Consider the following 20,124-nt stretch of genomic DNA (forward strand, 5'->3'; position numbering starts at 1 on the left):
TAGAAAACAAGGCTAAAGGGCTGTTTGTCCTGAGGCACCTTAACACATTCATCCACCATGACCTGCCAAGACCCAACAGCCTTCTCAGCAACCAATACAAGGCATCAGAGGTAGACAGTTTTAAGAAGGTTCATTTAATCACAACTACTGTAAGTTGGTTCTATTATTAGAACCACTTGTTCTTTAAAAAAAAAAAAAAAAGGCCTAGGCCAAGAGAACATAGGAGACTTGTCCAGGTTCACAAAACAAACTCCAAGTAACAGAGCCAGGCTACAAATCCAGCCTAATCCAGCACACAAACTCTTAAGCAACTACGAACTTAGAAACTCCCAATCCCATCCAATTTCCCTGGCACTCTTTTCAGTTCTTTTCATGAAACCTCTCTTCCCTTTCCATGAGTAAGCTACAATGTCAAAATTAACAAGAGAATGAATGACAACAGGAATTTCCACTTTCAAACCCAAAGATTTGAAGGAAGATAAAGTCCTAACCTTTGACAAGAATCCACAGTGAACAAAACTTATCCTTAGGGCTGGAGAGATGGCTCAGCAGTTTTAAAAAATTACAAGCTCTTACTGTTTTTGCAGGGAATAAGGGACAGGGGACAGGGGACCTGAGTCCAGTTCCCAGCACCCATGGCTCATAACTGCCTCTAACTAGTCCAGGTAAGCGGATGCCTCTGGCCTCCAAGAACACCTTCACTCATGCACACATACCCAATACCCACAGACAGACACACATACACATGCATAACTAAAAATAAAATAATTTAAAAAAAAACATAACAGCTTGTGCTAATCTAACATAGCAGCAACTGCCTGTAAATTCCAGAACTCGGGAAGGTAAGTCTGAGGGATTTCAAATTCTTTACCAGTCTGGGTATATGGACCCTGCCCATCCCACTCCACCCTCTCAAGAAAACAACTGTCTTGAACATCTGTCTTGTACGTAGTTACTGACGAATACCTTGCGGCGAAAGGGGATGTAAATGTGAACAAATGCACGTAATGCTGCTCAAAGACATAGGATACAAGTCAATGGTCAAGAACAACTGCCATGTGCTGAGGAGGACCTAAAGAGGTATGCTTTTGGCAGGTCTTAATAACCTGCTGAACTCACAGAAGTCCACCACCAGCCCTGCCATCACTGCAGATATCAATGAAAGCCACCATACCAACAGGTCCTGAGTTATAAAAATCTAGGGAAAGAAGGGAGTTGCAATAATCTCCAAAGGGCAGAATGCCCGAAGGTACTTTCGTTTTGTAGATACCTCAAGTCTCCTGCCCTCGGGTAATAATGAAGAATTTCATCATTTCTAGTTATTTCTTCATCTAGTCTGAACGTCTCTCCCACTGATGGAACCCAACAGGTGGGCTCAGAAAGCCCCCAAAATAGACTTATGAAATAAATTGTCTGTAAGCAACACTGGCCCTATGCAGATACCGAGCACCTTTGGTTTGGTTTCCAGGGTCATGGGTCTTAGTCTCAGGCCAATTTCCGGCTCGCAGTTAACTAAGCCTAAGCCAGGAGAAAAACTGGTGAGGAGATAGACTGTTGCATGAATGGTCAGATGAGAGACTCTTCCTTAGGGCAAGGCAAATCCTAAGAAGGCCACGGACAAAGAATCCCCAAAGTGAGGCAGGTAAAAGCCTTGGGGGAAGTCTGTGCACACACGCCCCCGCTGGCCAGGCGACCAACCGGCCACAAGGCCCCACAGGTGTCAGGCACCAAGAGTAATGGGGTTCACCCATCCCAAGTCCACACTCAGACCCCGAGGAGGTCTCAAAGGCGCAGAGGCGCTCTAAATTTGCTCTGCGTCCCGTTACAGGCCAGAATCTCAGAGGATGGATGCCCTTTAGGCAATAGCTGAGGGGACGAATTAGGTTTCGTTTTTCTTGGGCGAATATTAATATCGGTGGCTAGGGGCAACAGACAGGGTTGGGAAAGAGGGGGATCGGCACTCTCAGGGTGCACAGCCGGTGTGAGTCAAGCACACAATCATTGCTTAGTCACCGATAGCCCGGCGGCCAGAGTTCCTCGCCCCCCGCCAACCGGGCCGTACGTGACGGAGCCGAGCCTGGTGGTGGCGGCCTCCCGGCCACTCCCGGTACTCACTCGGCCGAGCTGGTCCCGTTAACCGCCGAGCCATCGGGGGTCGGGTTCAGCTGGATGGGCGTCGGCTTCTTCTTAGGCATCTTGCAGCGGGGAACAGCCTGCAACTCAGCGGGGAGTGCGCGGCCGCTTTTCGCTTCCTCCCTCGGTTCTGCTCTGAGTCGGGCGGCTCTGTCAGCGGCGCGCTCGTGGGACCCTCCGCCCAACCCACGCGGGGAAGCAGCTGCGCGCGCTCGGCGGCCCGGGACTCTTTCGCCTCAGCGCACGCGTTCTTTGGGCTCCGGAGGCCCCGCAGCGCAAAACCCGCAGCTCGGCTTTAGCTCCAACCCCAGAAAAAGTGCGGCCACGGCCACCACCGCACTCCGAGCCGGCGCACAGACGTCCCAGTGAGGGAATGGAGGGCGGGGGAGGGGCGGGGAAATTGAAAAGCCCCGCCCCCGACGGGCTGCTGCGCTTCCCTCACACCCGCCTAACTCCGCCCCCGTCTCTTCGCCGAGAGCCAATGGGAACTAACCTCAGCGGCAGATGACGCGGAAATACGTCACGGGGACGGGCCCGCTTGGCTGCAGGCGGGGTGAGAGAAAAGCTTCCGGGCGCCCTCTGCTGATCAGAGGCGCCCAAGTGGACGCCAAAGGAGGTTCTTGCACGTAGGTCATCTTGCCTAAGCCGGGTGCTGCTTGGACTGTTGGTCATTTTGACCAAGATAAAAGTACAAAATAAATAATAAAAATGGACCCCTTTTCGTGTCCTGAGGCCAGGACGAATAGAGTAACAGAAAACTAAATTTATCAAGAGCCAGGAGTATACACGTTTAATCCCAACATGAGGCAAAGACAAGCTGATGTCTGTAGGTTCCAGGCCAGTTTGCTTTACATAGCAAGTTCAAGGCCAACCAGGGATACATTATGAGACCGTGTCTCAAAATAAAACTTTCAAGAGTCTCCTTAAACTAAACTGGCATGGTTTTTCTATTTTAATGCTACTAAAATGGTATATAGAGCTGACAACTTCATGCTGGTGAGGTGGTAAATTATTGCAGCCTATTTTGAGAGCAGCTTGAAGTATAATTAATGGGTCAGCCATCATATAATCACCAATATCACATTTTTGTTGTTGTTATTGTGTTGGACCCTAATTCCGGGGTCCTGATGGGCCGGGAGGAGAGCCCGGAGACACAAACACCAAAACCAGGAGATGCAACAAGTAAGAGGTGTTTATTGAACGAGTGCACTTGGGTGTCAGCAATCTCGGGGAAAGCTGCACACCCCTCAAAGGGTTCAGGCTCCTTTTTATAGAGACAAAGCAAATCAGCATACATGCATGGGGCATAAGGTGATTGATTACAAAGTATGATCTCATGTTTGAGAGACCACCTAGGTGTGACCTGTTCTTCTTTAAAGGATAAACCATAGAATGATTTGGAAAGTCCCCAGACTGTCCATTGGCCAGGTGTGACCCAGACAGAGCTGTTCATCTGAGACCATTTGTTCCAGGATTGGGGGCCTATTTCCTTGTTGTGGGCCAAGACCTATGAGAAATTTCTTTCATACCCTGGCTTTCTCCTGGCTGTACATTTAGAGCCTTCAGTTATTCCACAAAGGTTTGATGATTCAGTAACTGCCCTATTTAACAAGATCAACCTAGCATATAACCATTAGCCCCATCACCATAGTAACCTTTCTTGTTCTCATAATTTCTGTTCTTTCCTCCCATGTCAATGTCCATTCTTTATGATTTTCTATATTCTGCTTGCAAGAATTATTCTCCTGCCCCTTTCCTACATCCTTACTCTGCAAACTAAAATCTTTCAGTTGATGATTTTTTTTTCCAACCCTTAAAAATTCCTTCAAGTAGCTTGAACAGATACAGCAAAAGTAGAGAATGCTTGTTGCTCTTGCAGGACATGAGCTCGGTTTCCTGTATTCATGTTTGGGAATTCTCCAGTTCTAGGGAATCCAATGCCTCTGGCCTCTGAGGGTACTTGCACTCATGTGCATATACCCACCTATACACATACAAACATCCGTAAAAATAAAATCAGGCCAGTCACGGTGGCACACATGATGGGAGATGTCATTCTGTAAATATGTTTCTCGGATTGGCTAATGAATAAAACACTGTTGGCCAACAGGAAAGCAAGATAGGTGGGACTAGGAGACAGGGAGTTTTGGGAAGAGGTAGAAGGATATTCAAAATGTAGGACCTAAAGAGCAGAACTCCGTACCCTCTGTCCAGTAAGATAAGACCACATGGAAATACTTAGATTAATAGAAATAGGTTAATATTTAAGACAGAGCTAGCCAATAAGAAATGTTCATAATTAATAAGCCAACAGCATTATATCTAATACAATGTCTCTGTGTGTTATTTGGAGCTACTACTCATAGCACACAACACCTTTAATCCCAGCACTCTGGAGGCAAAGGCTGGCAGATCTCTGAGTTTGAGACCAGCCTTAACTACAAAGTGAATTCCAGCACAACAAGGGCTACATAAAGAAACCCTGTCTCAAAACCAAAATGATGATGACAAATAAGATAAATCTTTTAAAAAATTCAGTATCACATAAATAAGTTTGGTGGGGCATGCACTCACCAAGTAGAGACAGGAGGATCATAAAGCTATCTTCAACTACCAGCAAGTTCCAGACCTAACCTAGGCCATATGAGACACTGTCTACCCTTCCCTCACCCCAAAGGCCTTGGATTTAGTCTCTACAAACTTCCCATTTAAGCTCCCAGTATCAAAATAAACAAGTATTATTTCATTCTGTCATTCTATGACCCTTTTTAGTGAATAAGAGATGAATTGAAAAAATAGTTCAATATGTCTTCACAATGAGCCTGGGCAGCATAGATCTTGTGCTCATAGACCTTTTTGTCAAAAACAAAAAGAGACTGAATATTCAGAAAACATGCCATTTCAGAGGCTGGAAACATGGCTCAGTGGTTAAGGGGACTTGTTGCTCTTGCTGAGAGCCCAGGTCATTTCTAGCACCTGCATGATGGGTCACAGCTATCCAACACTCCAGGTCCAGGAAAGCCAACATTGTCTGCTGAACTCCAAGGGCACCAGACACCATGCACATAATGCATATATGTACATCAGACAAAACACATAGACACATAAAAGTAAATGCAACTCTAAAAATGAACATTCAAACTTCCTTTTTTTAAACTACTCAGTCTTAAAGATGCCAGGTATGAGAGGTACAAATAAGAGTCATCTGCACTGTCCGGTCCAGAAACAGATGTTAGGCGTGAGTAACCCAGCAGGTTAGTAAGCTGTAGAAAGCTGAGGGGGAGACTTACTTCCAGGCAGGGATTTTCTAGTGGCCAAAAAGCTCAAAGTCCAGACGGCAAGCCATCCAAGTGGGGAAGGCCTAGTAATCTTGATGGAATGTTGTTTATCTACAGCATGGTTAATCAAATAATTAGATATGTCAACTATAATAGGATTAATTACTCTCCTCTTAGCTGTAACCAAATTCTGACAAAGTGCAACCACTTAATGAAGGAGTTATTGTGGCTCATGTCCATCATGGTAGAGAAACATGTATTGAGGGTTCAGGCAGGAGGCTTACAGCAGGCAGCTAGGGCAAACAAATCGTACACACATTTCTCTCATAGCTCTTTATTCTTTAAAAAGAAAGAAAGAAAGAAAGAAAGAAAGAAAGAAAGAAAGGAAGGAAGGAAGGAAGGAAGGAAGGAAGGAAGGAAGAAAGTTCCCCTTAAGTTCTCTTCAAAGGTTTGTCTCCAAAAGTCTATCTCAAAAAGCTCTCTTTAAGATTTCTTCTCAAAAGTTTTCTCTAGGACTGGAAGGATGTCTCAGAGCTTAAGAGCACTGCTTGCCCTTCTAGAATTCCTAGGTTCAAGTCCCAGAAACCACTTGGTGGCTCACAACCATCTATAACAAGATCTGGTCTCCTTTTCTGGTATGCAGGCAGACCTGTGGGCAGAACACTATATATATACTCAATCAATAAATAAATCTTAAAAAATTCTCATCCTTAAAAATTCTCTCAGATCCCACAAGTTTTCCAGATTATATACCCACCATCACAACTAACAATTCTCTGACAATAGCAAGATACCAGGCATGCATAGCTCTCAAGGCCAGGAAGGCAGATAAGGTCTTGACAAAAGTGAGGTGCCTCATGTCTCAGAGAGATGTGAGTTGTAAAACTTGCTGTTAACTGATTAAAGGGGGCTTCTTAGTGGCTATATCAAAGGAAAAATTAAGTCTATGTAGTGTGAGATCCTGAGGCTGCTGCTCTTAGCACTGATGCCCCAGTGAGAAGGAATTTCCTTTCTCTTGGGGCCTTTTTGAGAATATAAAGCACCCATTATATTTTTCTCCATCAGAAGTTAATTCTGGTGGGTTGATACCTAGAATATTAATTGCTACTTCTGTAATAAATGATAAAGGTTCTCAGCAAACATGATGGGAAGAGCTTGAGGCCACTGGGCATGGCATCTAGAGTCTGGAAGCAGAGAGAGATAGAAATCATTTTCAGGCCAGGCGTCAGTGGGGCACGTCTTTAATCCCAGCACTCAGGAGGTAGAGGCAGGTGAATCCCTGTGAATTCGAGGCCAGCCTGGTCTACAGAGAAACCCTGTCTCAAAAAAAAAAAAAAAAAAAAAAAAAGAAATAATTTTCAGCTCTTTTCCCTTTTCATTTAGTAGTGGATCCCAGCCCATGGATAGTGTCACCCACATTTAATGTGGATGTTCCCACTTGGATGAACCCAAGCTAGAGACTCCCTCACAAACACACCCAGAGCCCTGTCTCCTAGAGAATTCTAGAGCCTGTTAACTATGTGGACCATCCCAGGAATGGCTGCTGGTGTCTCACTATGGAAGAATGAAGACAAAAATGGAAGACAGAAGATTATCTGTGCTAATGGAATTCAAGGGTATCAGTTAATTCAGTTTTTTTTCTTTTTTAAATAAACCTTTTATTTGAAAGTTACATCATATTACGAGATACATATAAATAGCAAAATGATTACTATAATTGATCAAATTAATGTATTTATCATTTCATAGTTAACTTTGTGAGTGTGACAATAGCAGTTAAAAATCTACTAATTTAGCAAAAACTCCACATACATTTTATCAATTTAGTCCTCATTTTGGGTATTAGAGATCTAGACTTAGCTGGATATAGTAGTATGCATCTGTAACCTCAACATTAAAGAGGTTAAAGAAGGAGAAACTCATAAATTCAAAGCCAACATGGGTTATATAGTCAGATTCTATATGGAACATTTTCCTATTTCCTCCTTTCACTTCACTTTTCAATATGCAAGATTAATATAAGACCATGCATATGTACATAGAATGCTTTGGTCCACAAGATCCTACACTGAGATTTCAGTCTAAAAACACAACAGGCTGGCCCATCAGAATTATCATCAACATATTCCACTCGAGAAAAACCTCATTTGCAAAGCCTTGGGGATACCTGCCTTTTGGGTTGTTTTAAGAATTTATTTATTTGTATTTTATATACATTGGTGTTTTGCCTGCATATGTGTCTGTATGAGGGTGTAGGTTCCCCTTAAACAGGAGTTAAAGAGTTGTAAGCTGCTGTGTGGGTGCTGGGAATAGAACCCATGTCCTCTGCAAGAGTAGTAGCCAGTGCTCTTACCCACTGAGCCATCTTTCCAGCCCTAATACCTGCCTTTTGAATAGTTACCTTCATCCCTCTAAAATCCTTGTGAAATCATAGTGATCCCCATTTCCATAGTGGGATTCATCCCCCAGAACCCAGCTGTGTATTAATCAATTCTTGTGCACAACTCCCTCTTGTACTGGTAAACTGGATAGCCTTCTCCCATACCACGAGGCCCTGGTGTGAAAGTATTCATCCAGTCAAGGAAACTTTTTGTTTTCATAGTCAAATCTATGTAACTTAGAAGCTAGCTCCCTAAGTTATGGACATCCCACAAGGAGAGGAATCTTGCGAATAGACCACATTCAGAACCTCAAAAGACAGACACTGAGTAGGAGACAGGGCATGTCTGTCCCCACTGACAAGCAGGACTGGGCAGCACTGATTAGTCTAACAGCTGACCCAAAAGAGTGCAGTCTACTGGCCTCTGATCTACCTTTACAAACTATCAATATTCTGTACTCCCCTCCACCTCAACTCTACTGATGCAAGATCTTAATCTAGGAAACTGCTTGTGCCTTTACTCCTAAAATTCAGGAAAAAGCAAGGGATTGCTTAGCCAGCCCTAGAAAACAGAATCCCTTCTCACCCAGGTGTCAGTGGTATCAAGACCCTCAATCATTTAGCCCCTCAGCATGGCTGGAAGCTGCAACCTCCTCCGAATCACACACAGCTTTGCCCTTTGATCTAATACTGGGAGAATTTGCTAGCATTTGTCGAAAATGCTAAAACAGATTAAGGGCCCATTTTTCTTCCATAGTTTATGCAAGTTGCCATGGCTACCATAATGCTGTGTTTCCAGCTACCTAGAAAGTGAAAGTAAAACCCAACGCATACAGTGTTTCTTCCTTTTATTTACATTTATTAATTATAAACTTCTAGTGCTTCTTCTTTGTTTTACATTTATCAATTATATACTTTTATTTAACTAACTACATAAATGTAATTTTATGTTCTAACACCCCTTCTCCCTTCTTAGGGATCATAAGCCCCTTACTCCATTTAACCCTGCCCCTACCTCTTGAATTCCATCACATCTCCTCTGAGACCTGAGGCACCCACTTTTCTCAAGATCTTATCTGCCTTCCTGGCTCTGAGAGATATGCATACCTGGTGTCCTTGCTATTGCCAGAGAATTGCTAATTGTATCTGTATTTGGTATATAAACTGGAAGCCTTGTGGGCCAAGGGAGACCTCTTTTTTGAAGAATAAAGGGCCATGAGAGAAATGTGTTTGTAAGCCAGTTTATTTCCCTTCACCCTCAGACCTTTTTAGATAAGCCCCACCAATTTGCTATAAGCCCCTGGCCTGGGCCCTGAGAGGCCATCAAGGCTGGAACTCTGAGGTACTCTTCAACAGAAGCCATTATGTCCTTCATATAAAACGTATTTCGTTTTTAGTGCCAGGCGGTGGTAGCAGCACTCAGGAGATAAACACAGATGGAGTTCTGTGAGTTAGAGGCAAGCCTAGTTTACAGAGAGAGTTCCAGGACAGGCTCCAAAGCTACACAAAGAAACCCTGTCTCAAAAAAAAAAAAAAGAAAAAAAAAAAGAAAGAAAGAAAAATCACCTTTAGTATCAAAGTAAAATCATAAATGATAAAAGTGTACTGCTTGGTTTAGTGACACACTCCTTCAATCCCTGCATCTGAGAGGTGATGGGGGGATGTCCTTCTGTACATATGTTTCTCTTATTGGTTGATGAATAAAACACTGATTGGTCAGTAGCAAAGCAGGAAGTATAGGCAGATGAGGAGGCTGGGGAAAAGAATGCAGAGAGAGGCTGCCAAGAGATACCATGTAGTCAAGGAAGAGGTAACATGTCCAGGCCCTTCTCTGGTAAAATAAGACCAGGTGAAAATACTTAGATAAATAGAAATGGGTTAATAATTAAGAGAGCTATCCAATAAGAAGCCTAAGCCATCGGCCAAACAGCTTATATTAATATGTGTCTGTGTGTTTATTTGGTGCTAAAGGGCTGTGGGTCCAAATGGAACAGAAACACTGCCTATAGAGAGGAAGAAGCAAGTAGATCTCTGTGGGTTTGAGGCCAGCCTCATCTAGTCTACATATCGAGTTCCAGGGCAAGCTGGTCTACAAAGGGACACCTGCCCAATTAGAAAAAAGAAAAAAAAATGAAATCAACTTGGTGTGTGTGTGCACATATGTGTACCAGTATGAGTGTGGAGGTCAGAAAACAACCTCAACTGTGTTCCTAAGGTACTTCTGTCATGGATTTTGAGACAGGGTCTTAATTGGCCAAACAGGCTGATGAGCCGCAGGGACTCACATGTCCTTACCCTCTGAAGCACCATTACATCCTACTTTTTATTTATTTATATTATTTTTTCTTTGTCTGTATGGATGAGTGTTTAGCTGCATGTATGTATATTATGTGGGAGGGGAAGAGATGCACATATGTGAGTGGAGCACAGAGAACACCCTGTTTTTTTTTTTTTTGTTGTTGTTGTTGTTATTTATTTATTTATTTTTGCTGTTTGTTTTGTTTTTGAGACAGGGTTCTCGATGGACCTGGAACTTGCCAATTTGGCTAGGCTGGCTGGCCATGGAGCCCCAAGTATCTTCCTATCTCTTCTTCCCCAGTGTTGAGACAAAAGATGCATGACACCATGCCCATTTTTGTTTTGTTTTTGCTTTCATACAATATATTCTGATCATGACAGTTTCTCCCTACATCTCCTCCTAGATCCTGCCCACTTCCCTTCTCTTCCAACTCCATGCTTTCTTTCTTTTTTCTTTAGAAAATAAACAGGCCAAAAAAACAAAGAAAGAAAGAAAAAGCAGGAGAAACACATACACATGCACACAAATAAAACACAGAATCAGAAACCATAATATCCAAATAAAAGAACAATAAGGTTAACTAATGAGATTGTGTGCAATTAGTTGAAGTTTTCAAGGCCTTGCTTCAATCTTATAGAAGATATGACGTTCCTTCTAAAATTGAAATATGACCCTATGTGGCTGGCTGAACATCAGTCTCCATTGAGACATGCTCATCATGGTCTAAGAGTCCAGGTTAACATCTGCTCCAGGCCAGGCACAGAGGCATGGGACTGTCATTCCAGCAATAGAGAAGCTGAGACAGAAGGATACAGAACTGCTGTACAGCCAAGGATAGTAGTGACACCTTGTCTTAAAACAAACAAACAAACAAACAGAAAAAGAGGTGAGTGGGACATACAACAAGGTATGATATATACTTAAATGAAATTGTCAAATAATAAATGACAAATATTAAACAAACAAACAAACAAAAAAGACAATAGAAATGGCTTATCAGATAAACCTAATGACCTAAATTTGATCCCCAGAACACATGTAAACCAGAAGTGGAGCTGAAAAGATAGCTCAACAATTGAAAGCACTTGCTATTCTTGCAAAAGACCAGAGTTCAGTTTCCCAGCACCCACATCTGGTGGTTCATAGCTGACTATAGTCCAAGAGTATCCAACACTCTTTTCTGGCCTCTGAAGGCACCCCCCACGTGTGCATACACATACACACACACACACACACACACACACACACACACACACGTACACACATGTACAATTTTTTATTATTTTTTTTGTTTTGTTTTTGAGACAGGGTTTCTCTGTGTAGACCTGGCCATCCTGGGACTAGCTGTGTAGACCAGGCTGGTCTGGAACTCACAGAGATCTGCCTCACAAGTGCTGGGATTAAAGGCATACCCCACCACATCAGACATGTAGAGTTTTTTTTTTTTTTTAATTTTATGTCATAGGAATGAGTGTTTTGCCTACATATATGTCTGTGTAGCAGATTTAAGAGGGTGTAGGGGCCCAGCACTCAGGAGGTAGAGGCAGGAGGATCTCCATGAGGCCAGCCTGATCTATGGAGCTAGTTCTAGGACAGACTCCAAAGCAACACAGAGAAACCCTGTCTCAGAAAACAAAAAAGAGGGTGTATGGGGATCTCCTAGAACTAGAGTTACAGGTAGTTGAGAGCTACTATGTGAATTGGATCCTCAGCTTGCTTTGCAGGAATTTGATAAACATTGTAACATTAAGTGTTAGAGGGAATGATAGAAGCTGCTGTATTTGTAGGTCAAAAGAGTTGGAATATTGCCAGTTTTATCTGTTTCATTCCCTATGTACACAGTTTTATCAAATCACATAAGTGGCTGGACATGCTCTTGCACACCTATAATGGAAGCATTTGGGAAACAGAGGCAGGAGAATCACTGTGAGTTCCAGGTCAGCCAGGGCTACATAGTATAGTGAGACTATATTTTTAAAAAAGGACAGAAAATCATAAATGTGACGATTCGAGAAATACAAGGACAACCACTAGTGAGTAGGTTTCATGACCTGAGGGATACCTTTAATTCAGACCTCTATGCCTGAGGTCTAACGTCAAAACCAGAGAAAGGAAAACAGTGATATGTTCTAAGTCTGTTACACATTTGTATGGAAACAGCCTTATGTAATGCTGTCTGATAATATTTACAAAGATTCTGAATTTGAGAGAGTAGTACCTGGGAGTACTTGCAGTTCTGCCTTTTTCAGTGACAATTAATGTTCTAGAACCTGAGCTAATTCACCTATAACGTGAGAAATCTTCTAGCTACTACAGCAGATGAGTGTCTTAAATGAAACTGTGAAGGAGCTGTCTAACACACAGGAGCTGCATAAGTAGTGTTGTGGGTGGGTTTTCTTCAAGTAAACAATCTGCTGGGAGAAGCAGCTTTTACAGAGGTTTTCTGGGAAACAATCATTCACACAATTTGACTCAGTAACTCCATTTTGATAAATCTTTTGTGGGAGAATTATGAAACCATGTAAAAGAATGATCCACAAGTAGATTAAACAGCTAAAATCTGAAACTAGCTAAATATACAACAGAAGAGAAATGATTACATCATCTGTGTCACAGACACATGATGGAATAAATATTGGGCTTGGGCAAGAATGCTTTTTTTTTTTTCCTCTCTCTCCAGAATTTTTTTTTCTTTTTCTTTTTTTTTGGTAAGTTTGTTTATTGGCAAAAGCAGTTATCTGTCAACAATTATTTTGTTTGTTTTTGAGACAGGGTTTCTCTGTGTAGTCCTGGTTGCTCTGGAACTCACGGTGTAGACCAGGTTGGCCTCAAACTCAAGAGATCCACTTGCCCCTGCCTCCCTAGGGCAGTGACTAAAGGTGTGCGCCACCACGCCTGGCTATCCTCCACTTTCCATTCTTAGAAAACCATATACTTGACAGCTGTAGCTCTTTTTTAGTATGCGTATTCATAAGTTTTGTCATGATGCCTTCACATATACCAGCACATTTTTGTTTGTATTCAGACCCCATCATTAGCTGTAAAGTTTTTAAATTTCTTTCCGACTCAGAGTAAGTATTTGGCACTTAGGGCACGTGTGCATGCCATGGCTGAACCATTTTACTGGCTAGCTGTAAAACTTAACTGAAAAGCTTGTGTGAACAGGTCCTCAACTACAGCAGAGGTCCATCCTCCCACTCCCCTGGGATGACTTCCCTTCTTAGTTACTCACACCTCACTGGGGAGCCACTCAACCTATTGGGAAACACTGATTCAGTCTTGTCTTTTCAGAGATGCTGAGGATGTGATCTATGGAAGAAATGGTTATGATGATTATGGCCAGTGTCGACTTCGTGTGGAATTCCCCAGGACTTACGGAGGTTGGGCTGGGTGGCCCCGTGGTGCAAGGAATGGGCCTCCTACAAGACGGTCTGATTTTCGAGTCCTTGTTTCCAGTACGTCTTCCCACATTGAAGGAGACGTGCATGTATGCTGCTTCTAAGAGTGTGGCCTCTAAGGAGTATTAGCTGTCACTCCGTATGTGGTGTATGTTGGCTTCGCAGTAGCCAGTGTACCTGGACAGTCTAAAGCTTTGCTCTGGTTTTTCAGGGAGGCAGGTACTGTCAAATGAAATTGTACAAGTAATACAGCCTTGTGGGACAGAAACTTGTCTCTTTTCTTGTTTGTTTGTTTGTTTTTAGACAAGGTCCCTATATAGTCCTGACTGTCCTGGAACTCTGTGTAAACCAGGCTAGCCTGGAATTCAGAGATCTGCCTGCCTCTACCTCCTAAGTGCTGGGATTTAAGGTGTGCGATACCACAGCTAGAATTCCAAAAATGTTTTTCTTTGGGAATATTCTTTGGTATCTGGGTTTAAAGACATCACAGAAGCCAGATTCAAGCACCTTAGAATCTTGGGGATTGCATTTGAGAATCACAGAACATCTGTAAGTGGATATAATGCTAAGAACTTTACATGTCTTTAACATGTGCAGCGTTAAGACCTGGGGCCTTCTGCACGATGCAGGGGAGTTTGGGGCCCGAGTGGAGTGAAGTGTACTGAGCTTGGCACCTGTTGAAGTGTGAATGTCCCACAGTCCAGTGGTGCAGAAGAGTGATGCTGTCTGTCTGTCTATCTTGTATCCCTTTGTGATTTTTTACCCTAGGACTCTATTTCCTTCTTCAAGATGTCATACATTATCTTTTTTTCTCTCCACACTGCTCTGAAACCCTGCTTAGAAAACTATTAGGAAATGGCTGCAGTCCTGAGCTGTCAGCAGTAAAAACAGCCTTTGAGCGCAGGAGTACATTTCCCTTTCATGACATCAGGTAGGGTCGTATGACTCCCAGCGAGCCTTAGCCTGAGTGTTGCCTTTCCCCAACTGTAGTGAGGAATGGTGGTGATCCCTTATGAGGTACTTTGTGGTCTGTCAACTGTTCACGACAGTAGAAAACAAACTTTGCTGTTGTCGTTGTGCTGTTCCCTAAGCTACACTTGGTTTGTTTCAAAATTCCCATGTCTCTGGAAAGTAAGTCAGCAACAAATACTTGGTACTAATAAATTTCATAATCAAAACAAAACAAAACAAAAAAGGAACTCAGTTTTGGAAGTGTCACATTGATTGTGAAGGACAGTGGTAAATTCTCGGAGGAGCCTGTAACAGGATGTTTTGTTGGAAAACTCTGGTCTCTGGACAGTTAATCTAGACTAGTTTCTCACAGTGCTTTACCTTATGTAGCTAAGTGTATTTCTCTGGTCCGTGCCCCTTATAAAGATTTGTGACTTGGGAACCCTTAAGAATGAAGTGGTCCAGTGTATAGACCACCTTGGGTGTGGCTAGCTCTTAACTGGGCAGTTATCATGGCTGCAGGGTGTGGCTCTTCTCTCATATTCTCTGCGCCTAGGACTCCCTCCATCAGGCAGCTGGCAGGACCTGAAAGATCACATGAGCGAAGCTGGGGATGTCTGCTAGGCAGACGTGCAGAAGGATGGCATGGGGATGGTTGAATTATCTCAGAAAAGAGGACATGGAATACACCCTGCCTCTACAGAAATTTCAACCAGTAAGAATTAATTTAAAAGAAAAAAAAAAAAAAAAAAAAAGAAAGGAAGGAAGGAAGAAAAAAAAAAAAAAAAAAAAAAGCTGAGCAGTGGTGGCAAGTCAGGGTAAGACAGCCATTCTATTTCCCTGCTGTTGTTGTGGTCTGTCAAGTTCTCTTGGCCTTAGCCAAATCTGGGTGTACCAACGTCGCTGTGAGACCTAGGGTGACTGTTCAGGTGGCTTGCTGTTTCTGTCCTTGCTGCACCGTTTTGGAAGTTGTCCATCCGCATTTCCTGTCTACTCTAGTATTGTTATTTTCCTTCTCAGGTCTTGATGAGGTTGAAGATTAAACTATCACAACTATTATTCTCTCTTCCTAGTTAGATATATTAGGTACTAGACTTACGTTTTCCAGCTTAGGACAACTCTATTGTAAACTCCATTATGCCCTCACCCTAGGACTAGATATGTAGGTCCTTTTGTTCTCGATTTTCCTTTTCTTAGAGCACACTTGTTATTCACTGTTTTGTATATAGTTTTGTATTAAGCCTAAATCTTTTCTTTAGACTAAAAGGGGAATTGTAGTGAGGTAGTCCTTCTGTAGCACTGACCACGCCCATTGGGGGGTGGAGCTATGGGCGGAGGTGACCTGAGGAAGGAGGTCGGAGGGGGCCAGGAAGGCGCTCTCTTTCTGGCGTGACTCGGACAGGAGAGGATCGGGTTGAATTTCCTGGTGTTCATCTGTCTAGGTTGTAAGTTATTTCTCCCTGAATAAACATCTATTCGGCCTATTTGTTTATCCTGATCCTTATTTACCGCAATAGTGGTGGCACACACCTTTAATCCCAGCACTCAGGAGGCAAAAGTTAATAGATCTCTGAGTTTCAGGCCAGTCTGGTATACAGAGAGAGTTCCACAACAGACAGGGATACACAGAGGGGAGAAAAAAAATCCAAATAATTAATAAATTTTAGAAAACGTAAGATGAGGGCTGGAGAGATGGCTCAGAGGTTAGGAGCACTGGCTGCTCTTCCAGAGGTCCTGAGTTCAATTCCAGAAACCACATGGTGGCTCACAACCATCTGTAATGAAATCTGGTGCCCTCTTCTGGCCTCTGGCCTGTAGTCACACATGCAGGCAGAACACTGTGTACATAATAAATAAATAATTCTTAAAAGAAAGAAAGGTAAGCCAATGACTTTGGGTGAAAGGTTTTGTTTTCATTTTTTTTTCTTTTCTTCTCTCCCCCTCCCATTATTCATAATTTCACTACCAAAAATACTCATCTATCCACGGTCATTTCTGGACTGAGCATGTTTGTGGCTCAGAGATAGAGGGCTTGATCGGCATCATAAGAAAAACAAAATAAAACAAACAAACAAAAAAAACTATTGATAAGGATGCAGAACACTTTGCTGGCTAGTTGTTGTATTAAATTAATACGGGCTAGAATCATCTTGAAAGAAACCTCAATAGAGAAAAATGTCCCTACCACATTGGCCTTTGCCAAACTTGTAGTGCATTTTCTTGATTGATGATTGATGTGAGCTGTGCCAACCCTGAGTGGGTAAGAAAACAGGCTGAGCAAGCCACAGGGGCCAAGTAAGTAGCAGCACCCCTCCATGGCCTCCGCTTTCTTTTCTGCCTCTAGGTTCTTACCTTGACTACCTACATGATGGACTGTGATGTGGAAGTGTAAGCAAAATAAATCTGTCCTCCCCAAGTTGCATTTTGGTCGTGGTGTTTTATTACAGCAATAGAAACACTAATAAGGCAAACACATAAAGCTCCCTCCCACCAAGGGTAGATACAACAAATTTGAAAGTCCGCCTGACAGTATCCTATAAAGCTAAAGTTACACATCTCCCCTGTCACACAGCTATTCTGTAGGCATTGTATACCTATAGAAATCAACATTTATGTTAGGGCATATTTGTTCAAAAATATTCATAGCAATATCATTTGTAATAGTTTTGAAGAAACAACCCACATGTCCACCAACAGAAAGCAAGTAGCACATTCATCCAATGCTGTGGAGCATTGTGAAAATTGACCAGAACTGCAAAAATATAAATAAATCACAAATTTCCTATTGGGGAGAAAAAAATTGACAATGAACAGGGAGATGATTCACTGGGTAAGAACACTTGCTGCTCGACCAAATGGAATTTCCAGAACCCACATGTAAACCAAGTGTGGTCCCAGTGCTATTTAGGGAGAAGAGACAGGAAGATTGCTGGAAGTTGATAGCTATCAGCCTAGCTCCAGGTCCAGTGATAGATGCTGGCTCAATGGAGTAGGTAAAGAGTGATAGAGAAGGATGCTCAATGTTTTCTTATGGTGTCCCTGTGCAGACATAGGCTTACACACCTGCACATACATGTGTTCGTTCATATATCACACACACAGACACACTAAATTAATGAAAAAATTTTGTGTGTGTGTGTGTGTGTGTGTGTGTGCGTGCGTGCTTGTGTGTAAGACTGTATGTACGTGTTTGGATGTGCACATGCCATGGAATACTCATGAAGATCAGTGGATCACTTTCAGGAAAGTGTTATAGGGCTTGAACTCAGGTTGTCAGCCTAATAGTAAGCACATTTACCTGCAGAATCAACTCATTGGCCCTCTAAATTTAAAAAAGAAAAGTATATTATATATATTTGTTTTTAACTTTTGTGTTGGGGGGGTTAAAGATAGATTTTTTTTTTCCCTGTGTATCTAGGTTATCATGAAATTTACTCAGTAGACCAGGCTGGCCTGGAACTCAGAAATCTGTCTGCCTTTGCTTCTTGAATACTGGGATTAAAGACATAAGCCACCACCGACTGCCCAGCTTAATTTATACTATTGTTTAAATTATGTTTATGTGTTCTTGTCTACATGTGAGAATATGTATGTGAGTGCAGGAGCCCACAGAGGCCAGAGGTGCCAGGTCCCTCTGGAGCTGGAGTTACAGGGGATTGTGAGCTAGAATATACCCAGATCTTTTGCAAGAGCAGAAAGTTCTCTTGGTTCCCAAATTAAAAACAAAAACTAGACACAATAATGTAATGCTGTTCACCTGGGTGGTAGTGGTGCACGCCTTTAATCCCAGCACTTGGGAGGCAGAGGTAGGTGGGTCTCTATGAGTTTGAGGCCTGGTCTACCAAGCTACACAGAGAAACCCTGTCTCGAAAAATGAAATAATAATAATGATAATGGTAATAAAATGTAGCCAGTGCTCTCAACAGCTAAACCATTTCTCTAGCTCATACTTGTTCCATTAAAAATTACAATATTTAGGGGCTGGAGAGATGGCTGAGAGGTTAAGAGCATTGACTGCTCTTTCAGAGGTCCTGAGTTTACTTCCCAGCACCCACAAGGTGGCTCACAACCATCTATAATAAGATCTAGTGTCCTCTTCTGGTGTGCAGGCAGAACACTATACATAATAAAAAAAATCTTAAATACCTGAAAAAAGAGAAATTACTGATTATATAGGCAAGCAGAAGTTATTCAATATGAGGAAACGTTTCCTCTGATTTTGGTTTTATTTCCACTATAATACTACATATCCATGATTCTGACTACCAGATGCTTTTTACCATTTATTTTATTTGACATGCATTATAAGATGGCCTCCAACTTTCTGTAACCAAGGATGACTTTGAATCTCTCTTGCTACTGCCTAGAGAGATTACATTGCTGAGATTACAGATGTGCATAGCACTTGTGGATTATCCAGTAATGGGGACTGCACTCACTCAAGGCTTCTTTTTTGTTGTTGTTGTTTGGTTTGGTTGTTTTCTGTAGTTTGTTTTTCAAGACAGGGTTTCTCTGCAACACTGGAGGCTGTCTCTGTAGAACTCTCTCTGTAGACCAGGCTGGCCTCGAACTCATAGAGATCCACCTGCCTCTCCCACTTGAGTGCTGGGATTAAAGGCATGCACTACTACTGCTCAGCCATTGTTTGTTTGTTTGTTTCTCTGTAGCTTTGGCTGTCCTGGAACTTGCTCTGTAGACTAGGTTGGCCTCAAACTCACAGCGATCCACCTGCCTCTGCCTCCAGAGTTCAGGGATTAAAGGCATTCGCCACCACCTCCTGGCACACGCAAGACTTCTTGACTGCTAAGCAAGCACTGTATCAACTGAACTGTAGCCTCCATTTACTGCCATCATTTCCTTCCACCTGTGAGTCTTTCTGTTTTGAATCTTAGTTTTTTGTTTTTGTATGTATGTCTGTATGCAAGTGCTCTTAACTGCTGAACCATCTCTCCAGCCCCCAGTCTCCCCAATCTTTAAATGTAAGTCCACTATCAGATGCTGCTGGTATCGGCTTCAACTGGAAAGGTTTCCAATTCAGAGAAAGCCTAGAAAAGAGCAAAGATAAATCCTGTTCGGGTTGGCAGAAACCTACTGACTTGATGTTATCACCATCATGAAATAAACAATACTTCATATTTTATGGGGCTGTTGTTCTATTAACAGTAATCTGGTACATTGTGGGGAAGAGATTTCTTGGGAGTTCCTTGAGAGCACATGAAACTATAAAATATGTTGGGGGTACCAATAATTACACTTTTCAGTATCTTAAAATATGCACAAGTCCAGGCTTATATGTCATGTAGTTCATTACTGGAGATGAAAATCCACTCAGGCAGATTCTTAGTTCTCTAAGATAACCAGCCTCTGAGCAAGAGTGAGTTAGAGAGAAGTGCTCACATTTCTCCCGTGGCTGCCTTCACTGCCCTTCTCACTGAAGTTCAAATGGTCACGCCCCACTTTACACTTCCTGTCTGTAATCTTTGCAAAGCACTTGGCAGGAAAAGGATGATAAAGGAATTTCCCACAGAGTAGGAAGAAGCATGAAAGAGGAGGAGACAAGCATTTGGGGGAACCTCCTGGCAAAGGGATTTGAAAACGGTTTAATCTCAGACCAGATTTGAGAATAAGAGGATCCAGGGTCTGGGATTTGGATTGCAAAGGAAGTTAAGACTTCCTTCTAAGAAG

General features: G+C 42.6%; 1 protein-coding gene across 1 annotated transcript in view; it reads right to left on the minus strand.

The window, feature by feature from the left end:
• The window catches only part of Map2k1 (mitogen-activated protein kinase kinase 1), a 71,860-nt gene extending 69,430 nt beyond the window's left edge, over window positions 1–2,430 (minus strand). Inside the window, exon 1 of the mRNA XM_051197732.1 lies at window positions 2,116–2,430. Coding sequence (XP_051053689.1) covers window positions 2,116–2,195 — 80 coding nt within the window. The 5' untranslated portion in view covers window positions 2,196–2,430. The remainder of the gene's footprint in view (window positions 1–2,115) is intronic.
• Window positions 2,431–20,124: the final 17,694 nt, after the last annotated feature.

The sequence above is a fragment of the Phodopus roborovskii genome, unplaced genomic scaffold (genome assembly GCF_943737965.1).
Source record: "Phodopus roborovskii unplaced genomic scaffold, PHOROB, whole genome shotgun sequence".
NCBI lineage: Eukaryota > Metazoa > Chordata > Mammalia > Rodentia > Cricetidae > Phodopus > Phodopus roborovskii.